Genomic DNA, 23,979 nt, shown 5'->3' with positions numbered 1-23,979 from the left:
GGAGCTCATAAAAGAACCCAGAGCAACATCTAAAGAACTGCCTTATTCTACAGTAATGTGACGCTTAATTCCAGTAACAAGAACACAACCTAGAGCAGAAGTCAAACCGTGTTATGGCATAAAAATTTGCATACTGCTCCCACTGGAAAAGATGTAGACTTTGTAGGGAGTAGGGTATATTCACAGGTTCTTCACAATGTAGCACAGCCCAGCTGTCCATATCAAATAAAGCTCACATTTCTGGGCCTCTATTGAGGTAGATGTAAAGTGATAGACCTTCAGCCTTCCATTTTATTTCCAACAAAACTGATCTCCAGTCAGATATCCACACCTGTGCTTTATTTCTAAAGAGGATTAAGTGAGCATTAAACCTGATCTTAGAGCAGAGCGACTAACAGAGAGAACAGTACTTGCAGGCTTGGCGTTGCTGTAACATGAGCTGGCTTTTTACCTACTTTAGAAAGCTGATACATAAGACAGCAGACATGTGTTACTCTCCTGCCAGCTGATATTGGATCAGGTTTTATGGGTCTCTTCGTAATCATAGTGATTACAAGCAGAATAGTGGGTCTGTTTCTGTTCTAGTTTAATACTAAATTTACATACCCATCCTGCAGCTAATGGAAATGTTAAAAAGAAGGAATAAAGCCTTACCCTGCTTTCCAACCAAACCGAACATTAAGACTCAAATCTGTGTTTGTGTGTACGTAAGTGTGTACGCGCTCATGTGTGTAAGGTGCACAATGACAGGTGGGCTTTAAATATTCAAGAGTGAGGAAGCACACAGTTTGTCCTCTGGGCTAAAGACACTAAAGTGGTTCGAACAGGCAACAAAGACACAGCCAGGCAAAATACTGACTTCAGTGAGGGTGTTTGCAAGCATTCGTATACATGCAGATTATTGTAATCCAGCTGTAAAAACAATGTGATGTGAACCCAAGTGGAACACAAGATAAGATGGTTAAAAGTGGAGACTAGACCCGCGTCCATGCTGAAATGCACGGCTCTGTGACACCGGCACTGGAACTGAAAACAGTCTTTACATCCTGACAGGTAGGACCAAACCTGTTATTTTTTTTAAGTAAGTTTAATAATGTCAGGAAGCACTGCATGATGAGCTTTGACAAAGAGTAACGCTATAATTCATAATGCAGATCCTGGCACCTACTGTATTATTATGCACCATAACTTATATATTAATATCCAGTGCTGAGTGAATTTTATAAAGATCATTTAATGCTTTTAATGCATCACTAGTAAAATAGGTGAATATAGGTAATGGTAAGTATTTTTGCCAAGGTTTATTAAAACTATGAGTGGATTTTTTTTATTATTATTATTTTTTTTTTTTTAAATCTAAAAAATTTGGTGGACAATCAATTTTAATTTTCAGTTATTTAATTACCAGTAATTAATGACCAAAACTGAATTTTATAAATCTTTATATAATTAAATAAAACACAGAGTTATAAGCATAAAAAATTAAGGCTTGTGATCAGTGTTATGATTGTAAAAAATAAAAAAAATAATTATTTCCATGCCCAATTAAGCCTTTTGTACCCCTTTGGATTTTATTCTGTTTTTTTTTTTGTGTTTTTTTTTTTTTTTGTTTTGTTTTTTTGATAGTATTTTGGACTAGGATTTAGAAAATGTTTTTTTCCATCTTCCAAGTAGAGTGAAATTTGCTATATTCTGAGTAGTGTAGAAATCCCACACTAGAAAATGTGTAGTATAGTGTAGAAATCCTAAAAACAAAAGTAGGGATATGTATAGTACAGCAACTGATGAATAGACAGGTGAAATTACAGTAGTGCAGGACATTAAATAAATAGTAATAGCAGCACAATGATATCTGAGTGTGGTCAGGTTCGAACATATCACCTGCCATACAGTAGCTTCAAAATCAAAAAGTGCTAAAAAATCATGAATGAAAACTATATACCGTACTGTGCAAAGGTCTTGAGCACCCCCCTCCCCTCCTCCCCATTTCTTCATGTTAAATGAAATTAAATTACGTAGATTAAATTAAAGAAATGGGAACAAACATTTTACTGCATTGGGCTGAAAAGTGCCCAAAGATACAATAAAAAAATTATTTATGTAACATCAGCCATCTATCCATCCATCTAGGAACCTGTGTAGTCCAAATATGGACCGTTGAGGCCAATGGCGTCCACTGTATTTGTTTTTATTTGTACGATTGTGATAGGACACGCTACGGGCAATATGGAGCCTAAACTGCATGTTTTTGGACTGTGGGAGGAAACTGGAGAAACCGGAGGAAACATTTACATTTAGGCATTTGGCAGACGCTCTTAGATTGCAAGAATAACATGCAAACAAGCCACCGTGCCGCCAACAACTTCAGCAGCAACCTCATTTCCCCTCTCCACTATTCCAACCACTCAGCATTCAGCATCACCAGTATTCTAATCACTGGCCTATTCATCTGTCATCATCTGCACCTGCTTCCCACTGGTTCATGCCTTAAGTTAGGTGGTTTCTTTATGCATGAATGTTTAATTGATCACTGTGAAACTGGAATCAAGTACGGGGACTGGACTGAAAATGAGAAACAAATACTTACCAAAATGAGAGCTAAAAACATCAGGACTACATAAAAAAAAAACATTATCTGTATCGCTTTGTCCTGTATACAGGATTGTAGGGAGCCTAAAGCCTCTCCCAGGAGACTTAGGGCACGAGGCGGGGTACATCCAGGACAGGGTGCCAATCCACTCACTTTGGCAAATTGGATTGTGGGAGAAAACCAGAGTACCCAGAGGAAACCCACCAAGCACAGGGAGAACATGCTAACTCCAACCACTAAGCCACCGTGCCATGAAAATTTGGATCTTTTGCACCGTACTGTATATATTATATAGAAAAGGGTCTAAGATTCAGTATTCTTCCAAGTTTCTTCAGTTTTTTTGGAGGGATTAGTATCTTCGCATTGGCCTCTGTAGGTATACTTATTATATCTACACTAACTGTAGTAATTACTGACTTTTGTTTATATCCTGCTATACGTGTGTGTGGAAAAGTGGTGGTCCTTAAATGCATGAAATAGAAAAGATCTTATTATCCTTAGTAAGAGCTCATAAATGGAAGACTCAGGTTTTAGTTACTTTTTCTTCGGCAGGATGATGGAGGATGTAGTCGCCGTGTCCGACGCTCCAGCTGAGGAGAATGAGGTCTCAGCTGCCCAGTCCTCTAGAGACAGTCGGAAGCTTGACTGCATCATCTGTTACAGCGCCTATAACCTGGTCGAAAGGCTTCCACGCAAGCTCTACTGCGGCCACACATTCTGTCAGGACTGCCTGAGACGACTGGATACGGTCATTAACGAGCAGGTGGGCATCAGACCGTTCATTTGCAAGGGCAGGACACATTTTTCTGCTTGGAGAAGAAACAGGCGGGAGATGGAAAGGTGATGGGTTCAGAAGCGTTATCATTCAGTGGAGGAAAACACAAACTGAAATTTAACCAGGAATTAATTGAACAGTGTATGAAAGTTTTAACAAATATAAATTTGGGAATTATAGTGAAAATAGGAATAATGCCACTGGAAAAATATAAAAGCAGCTCTGAGAGCTTGTATTGTATTTAATTATTTGCAATATTTATTATATTTAATAAGAAAATGGGGTATTAACCTATTAACACTTCAATACCTAAATGTGCAGTAAAATGATGTCTAACAGAAATCCGTCCTTGATTTAAATAGGAGCCAGAACGCTAAAATACTACCACCACCACAAGCTTAATGTAATAATCGGTGATCTATTCATCACATGTTTAATTCACTTTGTCTTCCCCCTACATAGTTGTGGATCCCTTGTCCTCAATGTCGTCAAAACACTCCTGTACCTCGAGGAGGTGCCGTCGGTCTGGACCTGGACCTGGCTGCGTTCTTGGGTGTAAAAGCTGAGGTGGAGAACCAGCGAAGCAGCCCACAGAAAACCCCCCTGGAGACCAAGCTGTCATTTATTAAGCAGCCGATCACAGATCAGCCTCCATCCGCTTGGCCCAACATGGCGCTGACTGAGCCACGCTTCCACACCAGCCCCTGCTGTAGACATTGCCGGTTCTGCTGCTGGTGGTGTTAGAACCATGAGAACATACTGTATGTGAATTTATGACAAGGCATCCCAAAAGGAACCTGGGTTCCTCATGACTGAAATGTCTTAAAAAATGACATTTATGTGTATCCTTAGTAATGTCAAGAGAGGGCAAAGAAGAAGTCAGATCAGACTGGATTTTATGTTACAATTGTTTTTCAAGGTGTTTGAGGAAAGAAAAATGTACAAAGAAGCAAAAGAGAAAGGTAATGTATTTAAATGATTATTTTTAAAATATTAATTTTGAATACTGGGCCAGAAAATATTAGTTTTTTTGTTTGTGCTTATGGTTTACTGTAGAAACCTTTCAGGGAGCTAAGAACTCTTAATTATCCACATAACTGCTTTGGGAAATGTTTTACTCAGAGTCTAATTAGCAGTTCATTGCGTGGCATCAAATAGCTCTAAAACTTAACACCTCCACAAGCATGAGGCAAAGACACGACACTGTATTAATGTTTTTATTAAAAACGGATGGTCAATGGAAGAACATAAAAGCCTGAATATATCTTGCAAAGTAAAAATTCCTCAGGCTGTGTTATAAGGACCAAAAAGAAATGAAAAAAAAAAAAACAAGAAAAATAATCTAAACCTCAGACTTAAAAACAAAAAAACCCCAATGATTTAAGGATTCAGAAACTTGAGCTGCAAGCAGAAGTTTGTCAGGTGAACGGTGATCAAGAACAGCCTAAACTACACTTCTGAGTCCTGAAACACACACAGATCATTTTGTCTCCTTCAGTCGGCCACCCAGAGTTTAAAGGTGCGATCAAACGAGCAGGTGGCAATGAGCTGGCCGTCCGGAGACAGGTCGAGTCCCATCACTTTGCCTTCATGTCCTGCCAGGGTCTTCAGAGGAGACCATCCAGGGTGGGTCCACACTTTAGCCAAGTTGTCGTAAGCACCCGTTAGCAAGTAATGACCGTCTGTAGCTGAAAAACAAAGAGGTAAAGATATAAATCCTCCTTGATACTATAATTGATAGACTTCAAACATATAAGAAGCTAAAGTTGTTTAAAGAATGAGGTCTTCATGAAATCTAAATAAAGAATGAAGACATTAGACCCTCACCCTGCTTAAATCAGGATCCAAAATCTATTCAGGTCATCTGCAAGTTACATTTTCTACGTTTCTATGGACAATTTTTTTTTCACTTTTAATTAGGAATCTTTAATCAGAATTGAAAAAAACATTGTCCATGATAACGTACATACTGTAACCCATGGATGCTGAAATTATAAGATATGCTTTTACATGCTCAAAACATTTATTCAGAATTCAACTGTTTTTGACATTAGCAAAGTGGTTCTGTCCCTGTGAAGTGTCTAATCTGATGTTAGGAAGTGTGTTTTCTCCAACTTAAAGTTTAGATTAGACTTCACATTTTTTTCAATAAACCCCACCACATATGTTATGGTTGGTTAAACAAATTTGATCCTATCTATAATTGGTTAGATGCTTTACAATGTGTGTACCGCCATGCCAGTGACCAAGTGGAAGAAAGTAAACACAGATGGGAGAGAATTTTTTGGTCTGAGTTTACTGATCAGAAAAAGAAGGTGAAATCAAATCACGAAAACTTAAGCGAACTGGAGGTGATGGTGGCAATAAACAAACTCTGAGACATCAAAGGAAAGAAATGATAAGCGTAACCAGACCTAAAAGGGAATCCATTTTCATGTGCCACCGGATTAAAATCCCTTCCATAGTGTTATATTGTCGAAAGAGAAATTGTATAACATGAGATGTTTTGGTTTTAGTTATAAAATGGAGTTTACTTTGTTGAGGTTACCAACTGTTCACTGGTCTAGAACTGGGTACAAGACTGCTTGTAGCAATTAAATGTCTATAACACAGCAGCTCATGTATATGGAGAGTTTGTTTTTATGTAAAGACATTTATTAAGCAGTATTTTTAAAGAAAACTCCAGCATCAGTGCTTTGCCATAGTAAGGCACGAGACACAGGAAATTCTTTAGAACAAAGATTTTTGTGGTTTCTTGTAGCACAGACAAGCAGCATTCTAACATCCTACGAAAACAAATGAATAACACTCTCCAGGAAGCTGACTTTACAGCTTGTACACTTTGTAATAAATAGGGACAGTACACTTTGTAATAAATAGGGACAGAGAAACACATTTTGAACACAGACACCGTCTTAAAATTCGAACCGTCAGCACGATTCTAAAAAACAGGATCGTGCACCATGATGGTTTTATAATGTGTATAGCCAATTGTGTTAGTATCCTTGTATCTAGACAATGTTTGTTTGACTTACGAACAAATTGGACTTACGAACGAGCTTACAGAATAGAACTTGTTTGTATGTTGGGTAGGGATACACCGAAATTTCGGCCGCCGAAAATTTTCGGCCGAAATAGCATTATCGGTTTCGGCCGAAACGTAAGAAGGCGCCGAAAATAAAAGCCGAAATCGTCGCCACGCCTCTCCCATCCTCCCGTCTCGTTCGCGCTGTCATTACGCATCAAACACGGAGTATGTCGGCGGTTTGAAAGCACTTCAAAGTTTCAGATGAGGACAGCAAAGTTGCAATATGCAACATTTTTTTAATACAGACAAAAAGAAAATATTTTAAACATGTTTTTTAATGAAGCCATTTTCGGTTTCGGTATCGGTTTTCGGCCAAGTTCATCCAAAAATTTTGGTTTCGTTTTCGGCCCAGAATTTTCATTTCGGTGCATCCCTAATGTTGGGAACATACTGTACTTAAAATTAATAACACTTTTACTCTTTAGTAGATATAAATACACGAAATAACTATATAGAAGATACTAATATTCTACTATCTACTTTACAAACACTTACGCTGGAACTTGACGGAGGACAGCAGGTTCTGATGAGCAGGGATGGTGTAGATACACCTCCTCCTCCGCAGGTCCCACACTTTACATGTGTGGTCACCGCTCCCAGTAGCCACGTGAAAACTGCATCATACACATTAACATTATTCTTTCTCAAATGTTTCAAGATCAGAATTTTTGGACAAGACTGAAATCTGTTTTTGTTTTTCTTACCCATTTGGGGAGAAATTGATGGCGTAAACTTCTTTAAGATGACCCTCCAGGAACATGACACAGCGACCGGTCCTCAGGTCCCACACGCGGCCGAATGAATCCAGACCACTAAAAGAGCCGTGTTTAAAGGAATAAAATGAAGAATCAAAGTTACAGCTGTTCTACTTTTAAGCCTGACACGATATTTACACAAACAGAACTGAAGTAGCTCTGTACATGTGGCAGGAAAATATAGAGAAATATGGCGTATACATAATATTACGTCACAATCATATTCGAGGGTGAATCAAAAATTATCCTCTTTCTGGTTATATTAAAACTCCTGTTTTCCCGCACTGTCTTGTCAGCGCTTTCCATTCAAGACTACGGTCTCCCCAGTCAGTCACTGCTGTGCTGGTGTGATTGTGTTACATGTGTTACATTGTAATTGCGGGTGTGAGCAAAAAATAGATGCCCCACTTGTGATTTGCAGAAAAGAAGCACAGCGTGCTGTGATTGGTTTTTATGTGGTTTGAGCGTGTAAGATTTTGTGCGTAGCATGAAAAAGAATTTTAGATATGCGCAAATAGAATTTGGATTGATACTCTAAGAAAGGTAAAAGTTTCTTAAAGAGAATCATTACTAGAGAAGAGACACGGATTCATCACTACGAGCCTGAGAGTAAACGGCTCTTTAATGTAGAAGAAATGTATTTAATAACATTTTACTCTGTTTTCCACATTCATAATTATTAATTTGCTATAATATCCTTTTTTTCAGTAGAAACTGACACCTGAATGTTTTTTCCAATAAAGAAGTACATCTGTGATCAGCACCATTAAAAATCTCACCCAGTTCCTGCTAAGGATCCATCGGGATGGAAATCCAAGTCATGTACGCCTTTACTGTGGCCTTCCTGGTGAAGAATCTCCTCCTGGGCCTCCAGATCCCACAGACGCCATGAGTTATCATAGCTGGAGTTGGAAGAGAGATACAGGTTTAACAATAACTATAGGACTTTATTCATCTAAAACTGGCATAGAAAGTAGGATTTTCTCACCAGGTTGTGCCCAGAAAGCGACCGGAAGGATGCCATGATACGCGAGCCACCCTCATGAAATGACCCTCGATGTCTGCAACAGGCTCATCACTGTACAGGAAAACGTTTGGGGAGATCTTTAGAATCTTTAGATCTTTATTTGAAGAATACAATAAATTTGTGGTTGGCAGCAGGCAAAAGTGGCCCTAATCCAATTTACTAACTAACTCAGAATGATTCATTCTACGACCTGTCTTCCTGTAAGTAAGATAAGACGATGACGAGACGTCATGGATATCAATGAACAGTGACAGTGATAAAATCAGCATGCAACATTGTTGATGGAAAAAGGTGAGACTAAAATGTGGTTTTAAAAAATAAAAACTAATAAAACATCTGGCTTTATTTTCGTCAACATATAATTTTCTTCACAATCCGCTGCGATGCGGTGTTCATTCATTATGGCACGAGCAGCTGTGTTTCCCGGGTCACAGTATGACAGGCAGTGACGAAGCTTAATTAATAAGTGTTAATTAATAATAATCTGATTGCTAAAACGTTACATTTTCATTGACTAAAATACTTAAAGGTTCCTTTGACTAAAACTAGACTAAAATGTCCAGACTTGTAGTCGACAAAAACTTGACTAAACAAAAAGATGATAAGATTGACTAAATATAATAAAAAATAACAACAGGGACATTTATCACGGGACTAAGACTCAAATTTAAAATAGCTGACAAAATTACCCCAGTTACAGCATCATCCCGCTATTTGAATCAGTCGCTTTTTATATCATAAAATAACAATGAATGTGTAGTCGGCTTGCAGTAAAAGTTGCATGATTTCTAATTTGACATTGCAAAAAATAAATTAATTAATTAATTAATAATAACTAGACCTGGATCTGATTTAGGACCATATAAGGGAGGAGGACAAATGAGAATTAAAAAATTATTAGATTCCAAGGCATTTGCTCGGTTTCAAAAAATGTGTGGAGAAAAATAAAAAATATTAATAAAAAAAGGCCCCTTTTGCCTTCGAAATTTATTATAGATGTTTGTCATAATTCAGCTACATTGTGATTCGGTTTTCCCACAAAGTCTCACACACCTGTCGAGACTCCACAGCTTAACAGATCCGTCTGCAGCACAGGAGGCCAGATTGACGTCTGACTCGTCTAGAGTGAGTGTGGCTTGTGGATGGAAGCTGACTGCTCCAACGTTGGTGTTGTGACCTACGAGCAAATATTCAGGAAATGTCTCAACTCAATCATTATAAATAAATAAATGAATGACTAAATAAATCGGCATGCTGATGCAATAAAAAAAAAGAAAAAAAAGGACCACTTACTTACCTCTTAATGTGCGAACGAGACTACAGTCTGGAACGTTCCAGAGTTTGCACAGACCGCTCCTAATCCAGACACAGGACAATTAATGAAATTGAAACTGATATCAATTACAGTGTTAAAACAATTACAACAAAGGAAAGCTTACCATGATGCAGTGACTAACAGTTTGGAGTTCGGGCTGAACTGGCAGTAGGAGATCGGACGATCGTCTCCGATCTGACTACAGAAGTTATTCAGGTTCTGATTGGAAATGTGGAGAATTTAATGACAATGTAATTTAATGACAATGTAATTTAATAGAGAAAAAAAAAAGAAGAAAAAAAAGAGATCCAAGATGATGTGCTCCTTTTCTTGAGAACAGTACTATCAGCTCACCCTGAGTGACTTGTGAAGCTCTTGTTGTCGTACGGTGCGTGTAGATTCAGGAATCTCTCTCTGAGCATGAGCAGCATCCAGTCTATTCACAGCTCTGGGAGGGGAAAAACAAACAAACATAGATATAGATCCTATTACGTATTATAATGGTGTGTATATCAATGATTAGCTGCAATTTCCTAAGTAAATGTACAAAAAAATAATAATAAATCACTGGTAACAAGAAAATATATTACTTGCATTCTAGCCCTTTTTAATAGAAAGAGCTGTTCTTACCTGGGCAGTGAATATTTAGCCAACCAAATACGTGCCTCCTTCAGCGTCTCAGGACCCTCGTGGTACCACGTCTGCTGAGACTGAATAAGAAACAGCACTGCACTTTAATTCCATGATTTCCTTAATATCAGCGACAAAAAACGTTTTTTTTACCGGTTTTTAAACTGTAGGGTACATACGTCCTCTTGGGAGCGCTTCGCTTTCTCTTCATCCTTTTTTGATTTCTTTAAAGCATCCGGACCCACTACTGACAAAATATTCCTCAACCTATGAAACATAATAAGTGCGTTAGTTGGTTAAAGAATACGAGCTCAGTCAAAGTTGAATGGCAAAAAAAAAAAGAAGATGTAAAAGCCACATCACCTCTCTCGTCTTTCAGCAGGGCCCTCGCCGAACAGTGTGATTGGTTCTCCAAGGGCACGGAGACATGCTTTGACTTCGGTGTCATCGGTAGACACTGTGATTTGTCTGGCTCGTTTCCTGCGCTCAAATTCAGCCAGGACCTCAGCCTGCCGCTCACTTACGCGCTCCTCCAGCTCCAGGGACTCACCTGGAAATGTTCATGGATAGCCATTAGATAAGAAACAATTTACAAAAACAACTGGCATGATAAAAGAAAAATCTTATCTAGATGTGATTCGGTAGGTAGAATGATATTATTGGATTACCTCTATCATTTCAGTTTGTCTGATTCTGTCATTGTAGTTTAAACACACTTTACCCAACTAACAATAATTCAAACTATTTCAGACAATGTACAAAGGGGGAAGTGAATAATAAAAGCCTGCCCATGTGAAAAGGAATCAACAGTACTTAGTCACATGCAGTTTACTGAATATTAAGCCCAACTTTTGAGGATACATTCATCAACAAGCAATAAAAGTCAAAGCAATTTTTTTGCTTTGAGGATGTGATATACGGCATAGTTTTTAAGCTATGGAAGTCGACTAGACATAATTTTTTTTTATATATTTTTTTTATTTAATCTAGTGAAAGCACATCATATTAGTAGTAAAATTTACCTGCTTTTCACTGGTCTAAGCAGTTTTTAGCATTGAAATGGTTTGGTAAAGTCATGAACTTATCGTTTAGTATGGCAGACAACAAAATCAATGAAACTTTAGTGGAAGAGATCATGAGGTGAGGGATTATCTTACGGCTGACGTGAGAGAAATCAGATTGAACTGAAGGACTGACCAATTCCAGTTGAATTAAAAAAATTTAAACCAGTCTTTTTAGTAAGACCAGCTTGGACAAGTCATAGGCATTATGACTCATACATATCTACAGCTCCATAATCCCAATAATACAAGAACCTGATATCTGGTGCATACTCCGTAAAACTAATTACATCCCAATAAAGAAATCAGCGGTTCAAAATGAGACTGTTTTCACTGCTATGACATTCAGGTAGGATACTGACCACTGGAGATGTTAATATTTCCAGCTTCAATTCCAGCCTTGATCGCATCTTTGGCAGATGAAATTCCTCCATCACGGGAAAGACGCTCCTTTTCTTTCTCTTCAAGACTTCCATAGAAGATTCGAGTTTTTTTCACCAAAGGGGCTTCGTCCTCATCCGACATGATTCAAATGCCAAAGCTGCGTTACTAAAGTCAAGATAAGAAAAACTATAATAACTTTTTTAATGAAATGTCAAGTAAAAGGTTTTAGGAAAAGGATTAAAAGGATTTATAAATACAATAATAATAATAAACATATTTTTTTAGATGCTCGTGATCCAAAACAAACTCTCCGTAGACACAATGTGTTTATTTAGAAAAAGAAGGTGCATATAGTTTAAACTTACCACTAAAATAAAGAAGGGACGATTCTGGAATATGGACTAAATTCTCAACAAAACTCTCTTTATATCCGCTTAAAAATATCTTTTTAAAAAGTGAAAATTTTTATTCTATTTTAGAATCACTCATTGACTGAGCTAACTGTAAACGCACGACGAAACCGCCGCCATTTTTGTGTCGCACAGGAAATACGTCACGAACATTTTCCTGTGCGACGTAAAAATGGCGGCGGGTTCGTCGCGAACTTACAATATAATAATAATAATAATAATAATAATAATAATAATAATAATGTAGAGTCTCAATTATTAAAATATTTAATTAAATAAAATATTGTAATATTTATCAAATATTTTAAATTATTAAAATAAACCCCATTGATTGAACCAATTAACGTTATGTAATCAAGGATTAAATTATAAATATTTTAGATTTCCACTCATATACACACTTATTCACACATTATATTAAAATTTTTTTATATATATATATATATATATATATATATTCTTTTTAAAATATATGTATTTTTTTTCTACCAAAGATATTTTATCCGTATCCTAGGATACTTTTTAATTATATCTATAATTTTAAAAAAAGGTACTTAGGATACTTAATCACTAACATTATATTCAGGAAAGTAGATATAAAGTACGTATAGAATTCTTTTACCAATGTAACTTCCACTACAGTTATCAAATCTCCAGCTCTTTTGTGTTTGCTTCTAGTACACACGAATAAAATTTCCTCACCACAATTGATATCGAAAAACAACCATATCAAATATAATCACGAACCTTTTTTAGTTATTATTAAGGAAGGGAGGTATCTGGGAGAAAAATATTTTTTTTCGGTGGTTTAAGAAAAAAAAAGAAAAGAAAAAGTCATATATTGGCTTTGAGGTCAACACTGTTGCCAGGGTTCAGGTTCGATTTCTGCCTCGGGTCTGGAGTTTGCATCTTATCCCTATGCTTGATGGGTTTCCTCCTGGTACTATGTTTTTTTCCCATAGTCCAAAGACATTACCAAATTGCCTGTAGTGTGTAAATTATGTGTGTGCCCTGCATTAGATTTGCACCCAGTCCAGCGTGTACCCTGCCTTGTGCCCTAAGTCTCCTGGGATAGGCTCCAGGGCTGACCTTGTACAGAGAAAAAAAGCAGTATAGAGTGTGTTAAACTCATATATTCTAGATTAATTAGTAGGAAAAGTTGCACAAGCAACAGGGCAAAGGTGGAAAGTATCGAATCACATTTACTTATGTTCCATGTTACTGTAATTGAGTAGTTTTTTGTGTACATTTACTTAAGTATGTTTTGTTTGATGTACTTCAAAAGCTTTTGTGTAGTCAGGCCTGCTTTGGTGTTTGGCCTTTATACAAATTTAGTTACTTATAAGCTGTGTGGTGTTTAAACCCTTTTAACTTTTTCATGATGTGTACTGTAGTTACAGTATCAAGGCTAGTCGTACAGATTAAAGGCTTTATGAAACAAAGACGTCATACAAGAGTTCACACTAAGGTGATGTGTCTTCTGCTCCAGCTCCATGTAGTCTAAGGCTGAGGCTCTAAGGCTAGAATTTTGTTGCGTCATCGAGCCTTAAAAGAAAAAGAAATTAAAAGCAAAACCAAACCACTTGTGTAAAAAGAGAGAAGAAAATACTACTGAGCACACTTTAAGAAAAGCAATATAAATGTATACAGTTCAGTGAATTGAATGTTTCAGAGCTATACACAGGCTAGCCAAAACCTTTCCATTGGAGGGTGTACCAGCACAATAGGAGCAACATTTCAGGACAAGAATCAACAGTGTGATGGACGAAGGGGCACATGTTTGAGCATCTCGAGAGAGCAAAACTCAGCATTTGGTCATGTCATTGACTGTAAAGGGTTTTCATCCAAGTTTTAAAGACTATGTTTGTAATTATGTTAGTTCTTTCCATTTAGCCAATAAAAAAGGTGGTGCGTGTATGAAAATGGCTTTAATTGTTGAATGGTTAATGCCAAACTTTGCTGGTTTTGTGTACATATACACACATTTAGACATTTTTAAAAACTGAATGATCAATAATGTTATGTGGTGCAGATGTTTTACGGCGGAAGAGGCCACGCAGGGCTTTAAAGGGGGTCAGTGAAATAGGAGCTTGTGAAAGTGCTTATGATACGCACTTTCACAAGACCTTTCCGTTTGGAGATGGCGTGGGATTATTAATTAGGAAACTCAAAAGGAAACAAAAAAAACTGAAAACACAAAAACAAACTGGAAACTAAAATAAAAACGATGTCCTCTCGGAGTCTAAGCCCTTAACAAGGATTTACTGTAGAGAGAGAGTTTCTTAATTTGTGCTTTGCACTATGGGGGGGGAATTCTCTCTCTCACACACACACACACACACCAATTTCACAAGAGCAGTCACAGTGTCAACACAAAGAAAGTTTTAGATTCAGTAAACCTCATTGTGCATAAATCGATTTCCATCTGGAGGATGCAGCAAGCCTCTTGCATTCGCATGGACATAATGGGGCAAAAGATGTTCAGATCTGAGTTCACAAAAAGAGTCAGGTTCATAAAAACAAAGGTTACCTTTAATAACTCCTCCTTCTGCTACAGAATTTTTTTTTTCAACACTTTGATTTCTGCCTCTTGTTCTCGCTCACACTCCTAAAAGGCACACACATGCAACAAAAAATGTTTCATCTGATGTACTTAATGCTTACCTGTACAGTGGACAAAAAATATTAACAACTTCATTATATAATTTTGAGTTTGTATAAGTACATATAGCCTCATGCAGCATAAGCATCCAAAGAACCTTATTTTCAAAGGACATGCATAATGCATGACATAAATAAGCATTCTGTTTTCACTTACATTGTTTAGATGGCCACGCTCCATTTGAGTCTCACAGAGCAGTGTCCCCACATCCTGCAATGTGTCTCGCAGTGTCTTCACTTGATCTGTCAGGTCAGAATTCTCAGCCTTCAGCTGACCAACAGGCTCCAAAATTATCTGGTGTTCCTAATGATCTTCTGTCAGGGAGCCCTGGAAGTACAACAGTTAATGTGTATTGGGTTTATTTGGTTCTACACACATTGAAAAAATTTGCTAATATTTCATGAAAATTGACTAAAATGTATTAGTGTTGGAGACAAATGACAGCATGTCAGCAACTTGTGATTAAATAAGTACAGACACATACAGTCCATGCATTTTCAACAAATATATGTTTTGTTTTGTTTTTTTACATTTGGCCTCCGTACACCACCACATTGAATTTTAAACACTAGTAAAGACCATTAGGCCATTAAAGACCTTTCTAATGATTTGGAGTGATGAAATCAAAATGAACTTGTATCAAAATGACAGGAAAACAAAAAATGTATGAAGAAGGAAAGGAACAGCTTATGATCTAAAGCATACCATATCATCTGTACATAGTGGGGGGAGTATTATTTTATTATTATTAATTCTATGTATTAATTTTGAATTAATTTATCATATTGTGTAATATTAATTGCAGTAGAATACTTTTTTTAGTAAAACACTATCACAAATAATAATAATAATAATAATAATAATAATAATATGTTGCCTGGCCTAAAAAAGTCACTATTTCAGGAAAGTCAGATTATTGCATTGCATTAAGCAAAGAAAATTACTAAGGTGATTTAAAATTACTGGAATTGGGTTAAGAACCCCTCAGCACAAAGATAGGGTTAGGATTAAATAGTACTGAATTCTCAACATTGCTCAAGAAATGTGTTTAGAAAAAAAAGAGGAATGTAGATCACTTAAACACTTGGTGAAGTTGCAGAAAATCCACAATAAAAACCATAGCTGTTTAATTTACAAGCATAATGTGATGAAAACGTACAGGATTGGGACTAAACAGCTGTGTGGCCACAGGAAAACCACTTGTAAGTGAGACTAATAAAGAAAGAAAAAGATTTGACATTGAAGCAATAGAAAAAGATCATGTGCTTTGATGAGTCCAGATTGACCCTAAAGCGATGGGCCCGTCAGGGTGAGAAATGAAGCACATGAATAATGCACACATCATACACTGTGCCTACTGTACAAGCTTCTGGAGACAGTGTTATGATCTGGGGTTGCTTCGGTTGCTCAGGTCTAGGCTCAGCAACGTTATGTGGCAATGAAGTGAAGCCAGCTGACGACCTGAATGTACTAAATGACCAGGTTATCACTGTGTATTTTTTTCCCCTGATGTCACGGCCATATTCAAATTCAAATTTTATTTGTCACATACACAGCCATAAACAGTATGATATGCAGTGAAATGCTTATATGACCACACGTGACCCAAAAGAAGAAAGGTTCCTCTGCGAGAAATAAATTGCACTAGAGTACAATTAAATTAGAAAAATAGAATATTCAAATAGAGAAAGAAGAATATGAAATAAAAAATACATACGAATACAAAGAACTTTAAGCTGAAAAAAACATAAATATGTACAGTACAAGGTTGTTACAGAATATAATTAAAATAGAAGTGTACGAGGTGTTAAGTGTATTATACATAAAGTTAAATTACAGCTGAATGCAGTTAGTCCTCATTTATGTGGAAAATGAGCAAACACGAGCAGAACAATGTGCAAAGTTAAAGGAAGTGTGCAACATGTAGCACTGTGCAAATCTGCAGCGTGTTGAGTAAGGTGCTACATCCTGACTTTGATGTGTTAGCAGGATTTTAGGGAGAGTGTTTATTGTGTGAGTGAACAAAGAAGACAGATCAGATTGTTTAGTTCTTTGTGGTGTTCTGGTTGAGGGCCTGAATAACATGCAGGAAGAAGCTTCTTCACAGTCCCTCTGTGTCGGCCTTCAGGGAGCGAAAGCAATTTCCTGACCGCAACAGACAGAACAGTCCATTGTTGGGGTGGTATTCCAGAACTCATATTGTAAAAGTGCTTCTGGGAGTTTGAGGAATAATTTCCACACTTTGGACAGGGTTACAATCAATCACAGGGCGCACACACACACACATACACACACTATGGGTAATTTGGGAACTACCAAAATTAAAGACAAAGAGATGGGAATCGAATCTGGCCAGATCTGAACGCAGACCCTGGAGGGGTCGTGTTGATCGTGCCGTCTACACACATTCAGAGACTTTAAAAAAACTAACTAATAACTTTTGAAAATAAATAACCAACTTTTTCAAAAACTAACTAGTCACTAACAGGCTAAAATGTATTGGTGTTTGGGGTAAAAATGGAATGTCAACTAATAGTGATAATAAACACACTGGTTGTATTCCAGCAATTTTAGTTTCATGAAACGCAGTGGCAACACCTTGAGTAACTCCTCCATCTGCATTAGACTTATCTTCAACTTATTGTTCCGTGAATCTCTTGCTCTCGCTTACACTCCTAAAACACACCCATGGGGCAAAAGAAACTTAAGCTCATGCAGTTCATATTCAAATCTGCAAGTGGAAAAATAAATATGATGTATAAATAATATCTCTTCACAAATGTTTTAATCTCTCCTCCATCTCAGTGCTCTCGGCCAGGAGGATCCTGTGAGCCTCCCGTTCTTGCTCACACATGGGGTAAATGTTTAAATGTGATCCCTAATGTTTACATCTGCAATGGCCCATTTCTACTTAGTCTACACTAAGTTCTACTAAGTTACACAGACTAATTGGTTTGCATTCAGCTTTGTTTTCGTGCTTTTATTGCGGCATGGTTTCAACTACCTCATGCAACGTCACAGACACACTCCACAAGGAAGGTAAGGCACAGAAAGTCCTCGCTGATAACAGATTGTTGTACTGAAGTTGAATGAAAGGGAAAAGTGTCATAGGAAAAGGTACACGAGCAACAGGAATAACTGTATGTCTAAGAAGATTGTCGAGCAAAGCTGATTTAAAATTTTGGGAGAGCTTCACAAGGAGTGGATTGAGGCTGGAGTCAGGGCATCAGGAGCCATCATGCACACAGATGTCTTCAGAAAACGGGCTACAACTGTGGGATTCCTAGTATCAAGCCACTTCTGAACCAGAGACAACATCAAAAGTGTTTTACCTGGGCTAAGGAGAAAAAGAAGTGGGGTATTGCTCAGTCATCCTCTTTTCAGATGAAAGTAAATTTTTTATTTCATTTGGAAATCAAGGTCCAGTTCATGCCTCTGTCTGCTGCCAAGCTTTATGTAGATGATGCTTTTGTTTTCCAGCAGGACTTAGCACCTGCCCACAATGCCGAAACTGCCACTAACTGTTTTTTTGACCATGTTCTTGATTGACTAGCCAACTCACTCAGATGAGAAACACCCAACCGAACAATACAGATAAGCTGAAGGCTGCTAACAAAGCAATCTCCATCCATCCATCTAGGAACCTCTGTAGTCTAACTAGGATTACCATTGTATTTATTCCCATTTGTCCGATTGTGGTATGACCTCCCATCAATATTCACACACTACAGGCAATTTGAAAACAACAATTAGCCTAATCTGCATGTTTTGGGACTGTAGAAGGAAACCAGAGAACCCAGAGGAAAGCTCCCAAGCACAGAGAGCATGCAAACTCTACAGACCTGACATGAGAATCGAACTGAGGACCTAAAGGCGACAGTGCTAACCACTAAGCCCCCATGCCTCAACAAAACAATCCGGTCTTCAATAATGCCTCAGCAGACCACAGGCTGATCATCCATGCCTTGCCACATTGATGCAGTAATTTATTCTAAAGGGGCCCTTTAACATCATTTGTCAGAATTTCTGTTTTGTAAAAAAAATTTTTTGATTGACCTTAGGAAAGATTCAGATATTTTAAGCAACTGGATTTTTAATTTTTTACGATGTGTAAGCCATAATCATTATAATTAAACAACAAAAAGTAATAACAAAATGCTTGATATCTATAATACAAGTTTTACTTCTTAAATTAAGTTATGAAATCATGATATATTTCACAAGAGATGCAGTGTGTGTGTGTGTGTGTGTGTGTGTGTATAAAATTGTTGCTCCCTCCTCATACTCATTATGCCATTAATGACACATCATGATAATATAATGTTACATACCTGTTATCTCAAATACTTTAATGGCAGAACTGGTAATAGAAATTCCTGAAATTTGTTTAGCCTATCTAATACCATGACCAGCCATCTGTGCTCAAACTCACTGCTTTAAACCCGAGGTTGCAGGTACACCCTATTTTTAATAATTCCCATCATGTTGTGTTCTTGTCATTTTGAAACTTATTAGAGGTCTATTTCACATACCTTGTTTTTTATGTCACAATTTCTGTGCCCCTTGTGAGTAATTATGTTTATATTATGTTTTTGTTAAATTATGTTTAAAGTTAAATACAATCCACTGCTATAAACAATAAATGTTCATTAAAAGTTGAATAGATGATTAATGTTTTCAATGTCAAGGAAACATTGATTTAGTTTTAAATAATTGTTAATCGTTAAATTGTTAATAATGATCTCAAAATTGACTATGTATATATATATATGTACATACTACCGTTCAAAAGTTTGGGGTATCACTCCATGATGGTTCCTGATTTTTATTTCTTTCTACATTGTAAAGGATGGATGGATGGATGGATGGATAGATAGATTCTTTATTTGTCACATGCATATTTATAAAGCCTTAACGCAGTGAAATGTATATAGATATATGTAGATAGATAATGTAGATAGATAGATAGATAGATAGATAGATAGATAGATAGATAGATAGATAGATTTATTTCTTCATTTATTTATTTATTTTCCCCCCAAATAAAGCATCCCTAGTTTGTAGTACTCCTAGGTACTAGCATTCTCTCTAGTCTATCCAACGACCCATGTACAGTAGCTGACAATCCAATTTATTTCTCTATAACTGCCAAACATTTTAATCAAGATATTTAAAATATAACGGAAAGCTTACGTTTGGTATTTTTCCCATAACAGACTAACACATTTTCCTAAATATCCAATAATGTATTTGTTCATCTCAAAAATAGCTGCAACGATTTTAAAGGACATACGGACGAATGTTAAGAAAATTATTTGTTTACAGAACTGGTATCAATGAATCCAAATATGATTAACTTGCAGTTTTGCTGTTAATAACAGACTGTAAATGTACACCATAGGGTTAAGGAGAAGGACAAACTTACCATGGCCTGGTCCTGAAGAGGGTGAACCATGGCCTTCTTACACACTGGGACTAAAAATATAAATAAATAAAAATCACAAATCATCCTATTTTATTCATGTTTTAAATTCCAGACATATAGGATTGCTACAGCTCATACAGTGTCACTGGCCTTCATGGCACAAATTAATTACATTAAACTAATGAATCATCAAATCTAATGAATAGAAAGGCCAACACTTCAAATAACAAATTACCACAACAAATAATGAATGTACACACCACAAAATAATACATAAATTATCAAATAATAAATATCTATGTATAATAATAAATATCAACATCTAATACATCAGGGACAATCATATCATTTTGATTCATACACATTCACATTTCATACAAACTTAGTTCTTTTGATTGTGTAAAGCTGCTTTGTGATGATGTAAATCGTTAAAAGCGCGATACAAATAAAATTGAATTGAATTGAATTGAATTAATAATAAAAAGCCGAAAATCTGTTAAAAAAATAGACAATTACTGTAAAACTGACTATTATAAATCGACGTGTCAAACACGAACTGCAACACAAAATTTATTTATGCATTTGGCAGACACCCTTATACAGAGCGACTCACAGTTTTATCTCATTATACATCTCAGCATTTGAAGGTTAGGGCCTTAGGACCATCAGATTCGCATACAACTTGGCACGGGTTTTACGCTTCCTGATGCAAATTTAGATGGGAAACAAACCAAGTCTTTCACATGGCAGGTGAAAAACCTACCACTGAGCCAACAAATTGATGAAAGCTATGCACAGTCCACTCACCTCATCTTCTATATCCTGTATTTAGGGTCTCGTGAACCTGGAGCATATCCCAGGAGGCTTAGAGCAGGGTTCACCCTGGACAGGGTGCCAATACATCACAGGGCACACACACTCACTACGGGCAATTTAGGAATGCCAATTAGCCTAACCTGCATATCTTTGGACTGTGGGAGGAAATCAGAGTACCCGGAGGAAACCCACCAAACACGGGGAGAACATGCAAACTCCATGCACACAGAGACAGGAATCGAGCCTGGCCGAGAAAACGAACCCGGACCCTGGAGGTGCAGGGCAACAGTGCTAACCACTACACCACTATACCTAGAGTGATACTAAATTAATCGAATTTAGTAAATGTTTGTCTTTTGTCTTTTCTTATTAATTTCCTGACATTTAATGATTCTACGTCTCGTTATTTGATGTGTAGACGTTCATTGTTCGACCTGTTGATTTATAGATTTTTTCTTTTGTTCTCAAGAGGTGTTTGCCGTTTTATTATCATGTGTAAACACTTATTATTTGGTGTTTTGATTTTCATTAACTGTGTATATTTACTGGAAATATATATTATTTTTAGATGTGTACATTCATCATTTGTTGTGGTAATTTGTTGTTTTTTAAGTGTTGTCATTTTATTATTTTATTCATTAGATATAATGATTCATTAATGTAATCTTACACAAAAAAAATCTTCCATAAGAACACACTGAGAGACTTCCTAACATATTAATGACCCTCCATGTGCAAGGACAGAAAGAGAGAGAGATATCAAATATTGATATCTACAATATACAGTCAAATGATTTTCAAGTGATTATCTTATGAAGAACTTAGCAATTAGCTTATAAAGAACTGAATAAATCGAAAAAAATAACATTTTTACATAGATTTGTTTTAAAGAGTACTTAACACTATAACTAGAACATGATGTACCAGTTGTGTCCACTGGGTGCGCTGTTGGATTCTCCTCATCGCCGCCTCAACAAAAGGGGAAAACGAAAGAGGCTGTGCTGTGGCTGCAACACCGGCTGCGAAAAGCAGGGGGCGCCGAGGACGAACAGAGCTCATTAACTCACACAGAGCTCATTAACTCACCCAGAATTGTATTAGCGACTTCAATCAGCGCGCGACTCAGTGTTTTAATGAATCTCTTTTTCACAGACCTATGACGCAATAGTCGCAGGTGAACAACACCTCAAAAGTCATGTGATATATTTAGGACCCATCAAATATTTTCTAAACACAGAGGCCAGGAAAGAAAGTACAAGTAATTGATAGTATTATATTGATAGTAGTATAGACGGGACAAGAAAAGAGTATGAGGCGCCGTATAGGGCTTAAATCAAACTTTACTCACGCACACACATATGAAACACTTGCATACACATATATGAAACACTCACACATACATATATACTACTAACTGCTCAAACAACTACATATGAAACACTTGCATACACATATATGAAACACTCACACATACATATATACTACTAACTGCTCAAACAACTACATATGAAATGCGCGCGCACATACATACATACATACTTTCCGCGCACACACATACATACTTTCCGCGCACATACATACATACTTTCCGCGCACATACATACATACTTTCCGCGCACACACATACATACTTTCCGCGCATATACATACATACTTTTCACGCACATACATACATACTTTCCGCGCACACACATACATACTTTCCGCGCACACACATACAAACTCTTCTCGCACATTCACCTATGAGATTCTCAGTGTAACCGGAAGGCATTTCAGTGTAAAAGGAAGGCATTTCAGTGTAAAAGGAAGGCATTTCAGTGTAGACGGACTTGTCGCTTCATTCTCCCTGAATGGTAGTACTGGTTTGTATCATCACTGCTCAATCACATGGCGTATTCAGAACTATCCACATAATGTCTGAATATTTCAGCGGCAGAAAACGCAGGTGATGATTTGCAAAAAGAAAATTAAAGCACGGAATCTGTGGCTAATATGTCGGATCCTACAACAGAAAGAAATACTGTTTTGTGAAATGTGTTTCCTCGCCTTCGCTAATATGAACAACTCATCGGAATCCCACGGGACAAACATTGTTCCGACCCCCCATATCACCCACTTTTGTGGTGATAAATAAATCACTCGTTGTCTTCTAAACTGTCCATTAACGGTCTATTTAAGAAACGCTACTACTAATCAGGGAGAATGAAGTTCATATACATTGAAATGACTACTCCCTACACCCTACACCCTACTCCCTGCGCAGGAAATGTCTGAAAAGGGAACTTCACTCTACAAAATTCCACCATTCAGAACACCATACAACGTCACTTCCTCCTTGCGTTACCATGGTAACACAAGCACCTCGGATACCTGTCGCTGCTGCTGTGGAAATTTCACGCTACGGACATTAAATATAGATTATTTATTGAAACAAAAACTGATACCATAAAAAAATATAAAACGTATTATTTATTTATTTATTTTTACAGATTACTAGCCTATATAATACGAATGGTTTCTTTATTAAATCAAAATGTAAATTATTGTGTCCTATTTATATGATGTCCTCGCCTCGATAATAATTATAATAAAAATATAAATTCTTTTTCGAGTAAAATTTTTTCACACTCCAGCGATATGTAATGACTTATAGGAAATTATCCATTCCCTTTTCCGCTAAACTAAAGATCCGTTGTTCACTCGTTCCCTACACCGCTACAGTTGGCTTTGTGCGCGTGCACAGAAAGTATGTATGTGTGTGTGTGCGTGCATGTGCGCGGAAAGTGTGTATGTATATGCGCGGAAAGTATGTATGTATGTATGTGCGCGGAAAGTATGTATGTATGTGCGCTGAAAGTATGTATGTATGTGCGCGAAAAGTATGTATGTATGTGCGCGGAAAGTATGTATGTATATGCGCGGAAAGTATGTATGTATGTGCGCGGAAAGTATGTATGTATGTGCGCGGAAAGTATGTATGTATATGCGCGGAAAGTATGTATGTATGTGCGCGGAAAGTATGTATGTATGTGCGCGGAAAG

At 37.0% G+C, this 23,979-nt stretch overlaps 2 protein-coding genes across 3 annotated transcripts; one reads left to right on the top strand and one right to left on the bottom strand.

Annotated features, from left to right (window-relative positions):
* Positions 1 to 977: 977 nt before the first annotated feature.
* Positions 978 to 4,109, top strand: rnf224 (ring finger protein 224). Its single transcript, XM_053484815.1, has 3 exons — positions 978 to 1,053; positions 3,143 to 3,353; positions 3,828 to 4,109. The coding sequence occupies exons 2-3, from the start codon at positions 3,144 to 3,146 to the stop codon at positions 4,107 to 4,109; spliced, it is 492 nt and encodes a 163-aa protein (XP_053340790.1). The 5' UTR covers positions 978 to 1,053; position 3,143.
* A 460-nt stretch (positions 4,110 to 4,569) lies between these two features.
* Positions 4,570 to 12,154, bottom strand: prpf4 (PRP4 pre-mRNA processing factor 4 homolog (yeast)). Of its 2 annotated transcripts, none has more exons than XM_053485558.1 (14): positions 11,991 to 12,154; positions 11,604 to 11,811; positions 10,544 to 10,730; positions 10,360 to 10,447; positions 10,181 to 10,260; positions 9,905 to 9,998; positions 9,675 to 9,769; positions 9,533 to 9,591; positions 9,289 to 9,412; positions 8,197 to 8,286; positions 7,988 to 8,110; positions 7,158 to 7,265; positions 6,949 to 7,067; positions 4,570 to 5,053 (listed from the first exon to the last, which is right to left on the bottom strand). In XM_053485558.1, exons 2-14 carry the CDS (start codon positions 11,764 to 11,766, stop codon positions 4,860 to 4,862), a joined length of 1,524 nt encoding a protein of 507 aa, XP_053341533.1. In that variant the 5' UTR covers positions 11,767 to 11,811; positions 11,991 to 12,154; the 3' UTR covers positions 4,570 to 4,859. The 2 variants fall into 2 exon arrangements, with proteins under 2 accessions (XP_053341533.1, XP_053341532.1); XM_053485557.1 differs by having other exon boundaries at positions 11,604 to 11,790.
* Positions 12,155 to 23,979: the final 11,825 nt, after the last annotated feature.

The sequence above is a fragment of the Clarias gariepinus genome, chromosome 24 (assembly GCF_024256425.1).
Source record: "Clarias gariepinus isolate MV-2021 ecotype Netherlands chromosome 24, CGAR_prim_01v2, whole genome shotgun sequence".
Classification (NCBI taxonomy): Eukaryota; Metazoa; Chordata; class Actinopteri; order Siluriformes; family Clariidae; genus Clarias; species Clarias gariepinus.
The sequence above is the reverse complement of the archived record's forward strand: the minus strand, read 5'-3'. Positions and strand labels throughout refer to the sequence as shown.

What these genes read in the sequence shown, in the direction of transcription:
- rnf224 (XM_053484815.1), top strand. Translation starts at nt 3,144, where the DNA reads ATGATGGAGGATGTAGTCGCCGTGTCCGACGCTCCAGCTGAGGAGAAT. An exon ending in ATACGGTCATTAACGAGCAG is followed by an intron (nt 3,354 to 3,827) that starts GTGGGCATCAGA and finishes CCCCCTACATAG; the next exon opens with TTGTGGATCCCTTGTCCTCA.
- prpf4 (XM_053485558.1), bottom strand. Translation starts at nt 11,766, where the DNA reads ATGTCGGATGAGGACGAAGCCCCTTTGGTGAAAAAAACTCGAATCTTC. An exon ending in AAATATTAACATCTCCAGTG is followed by an intron (nt 10,731 to 11,603) that starts GTCAGTATCCTA and finishes GAACATTTCCAG; the next exon opens with GTGAGTCCCTGGAGCTGGAG. An exon ending in CGCTTTCTGGGCACAACCTG is followed by an intron (nt 8,111 to 8,196) that starts GTGAGAAAATCC and finishes TTCCAACTCCAG; the next exon opens with CTATGATAACTCATGGCGTC.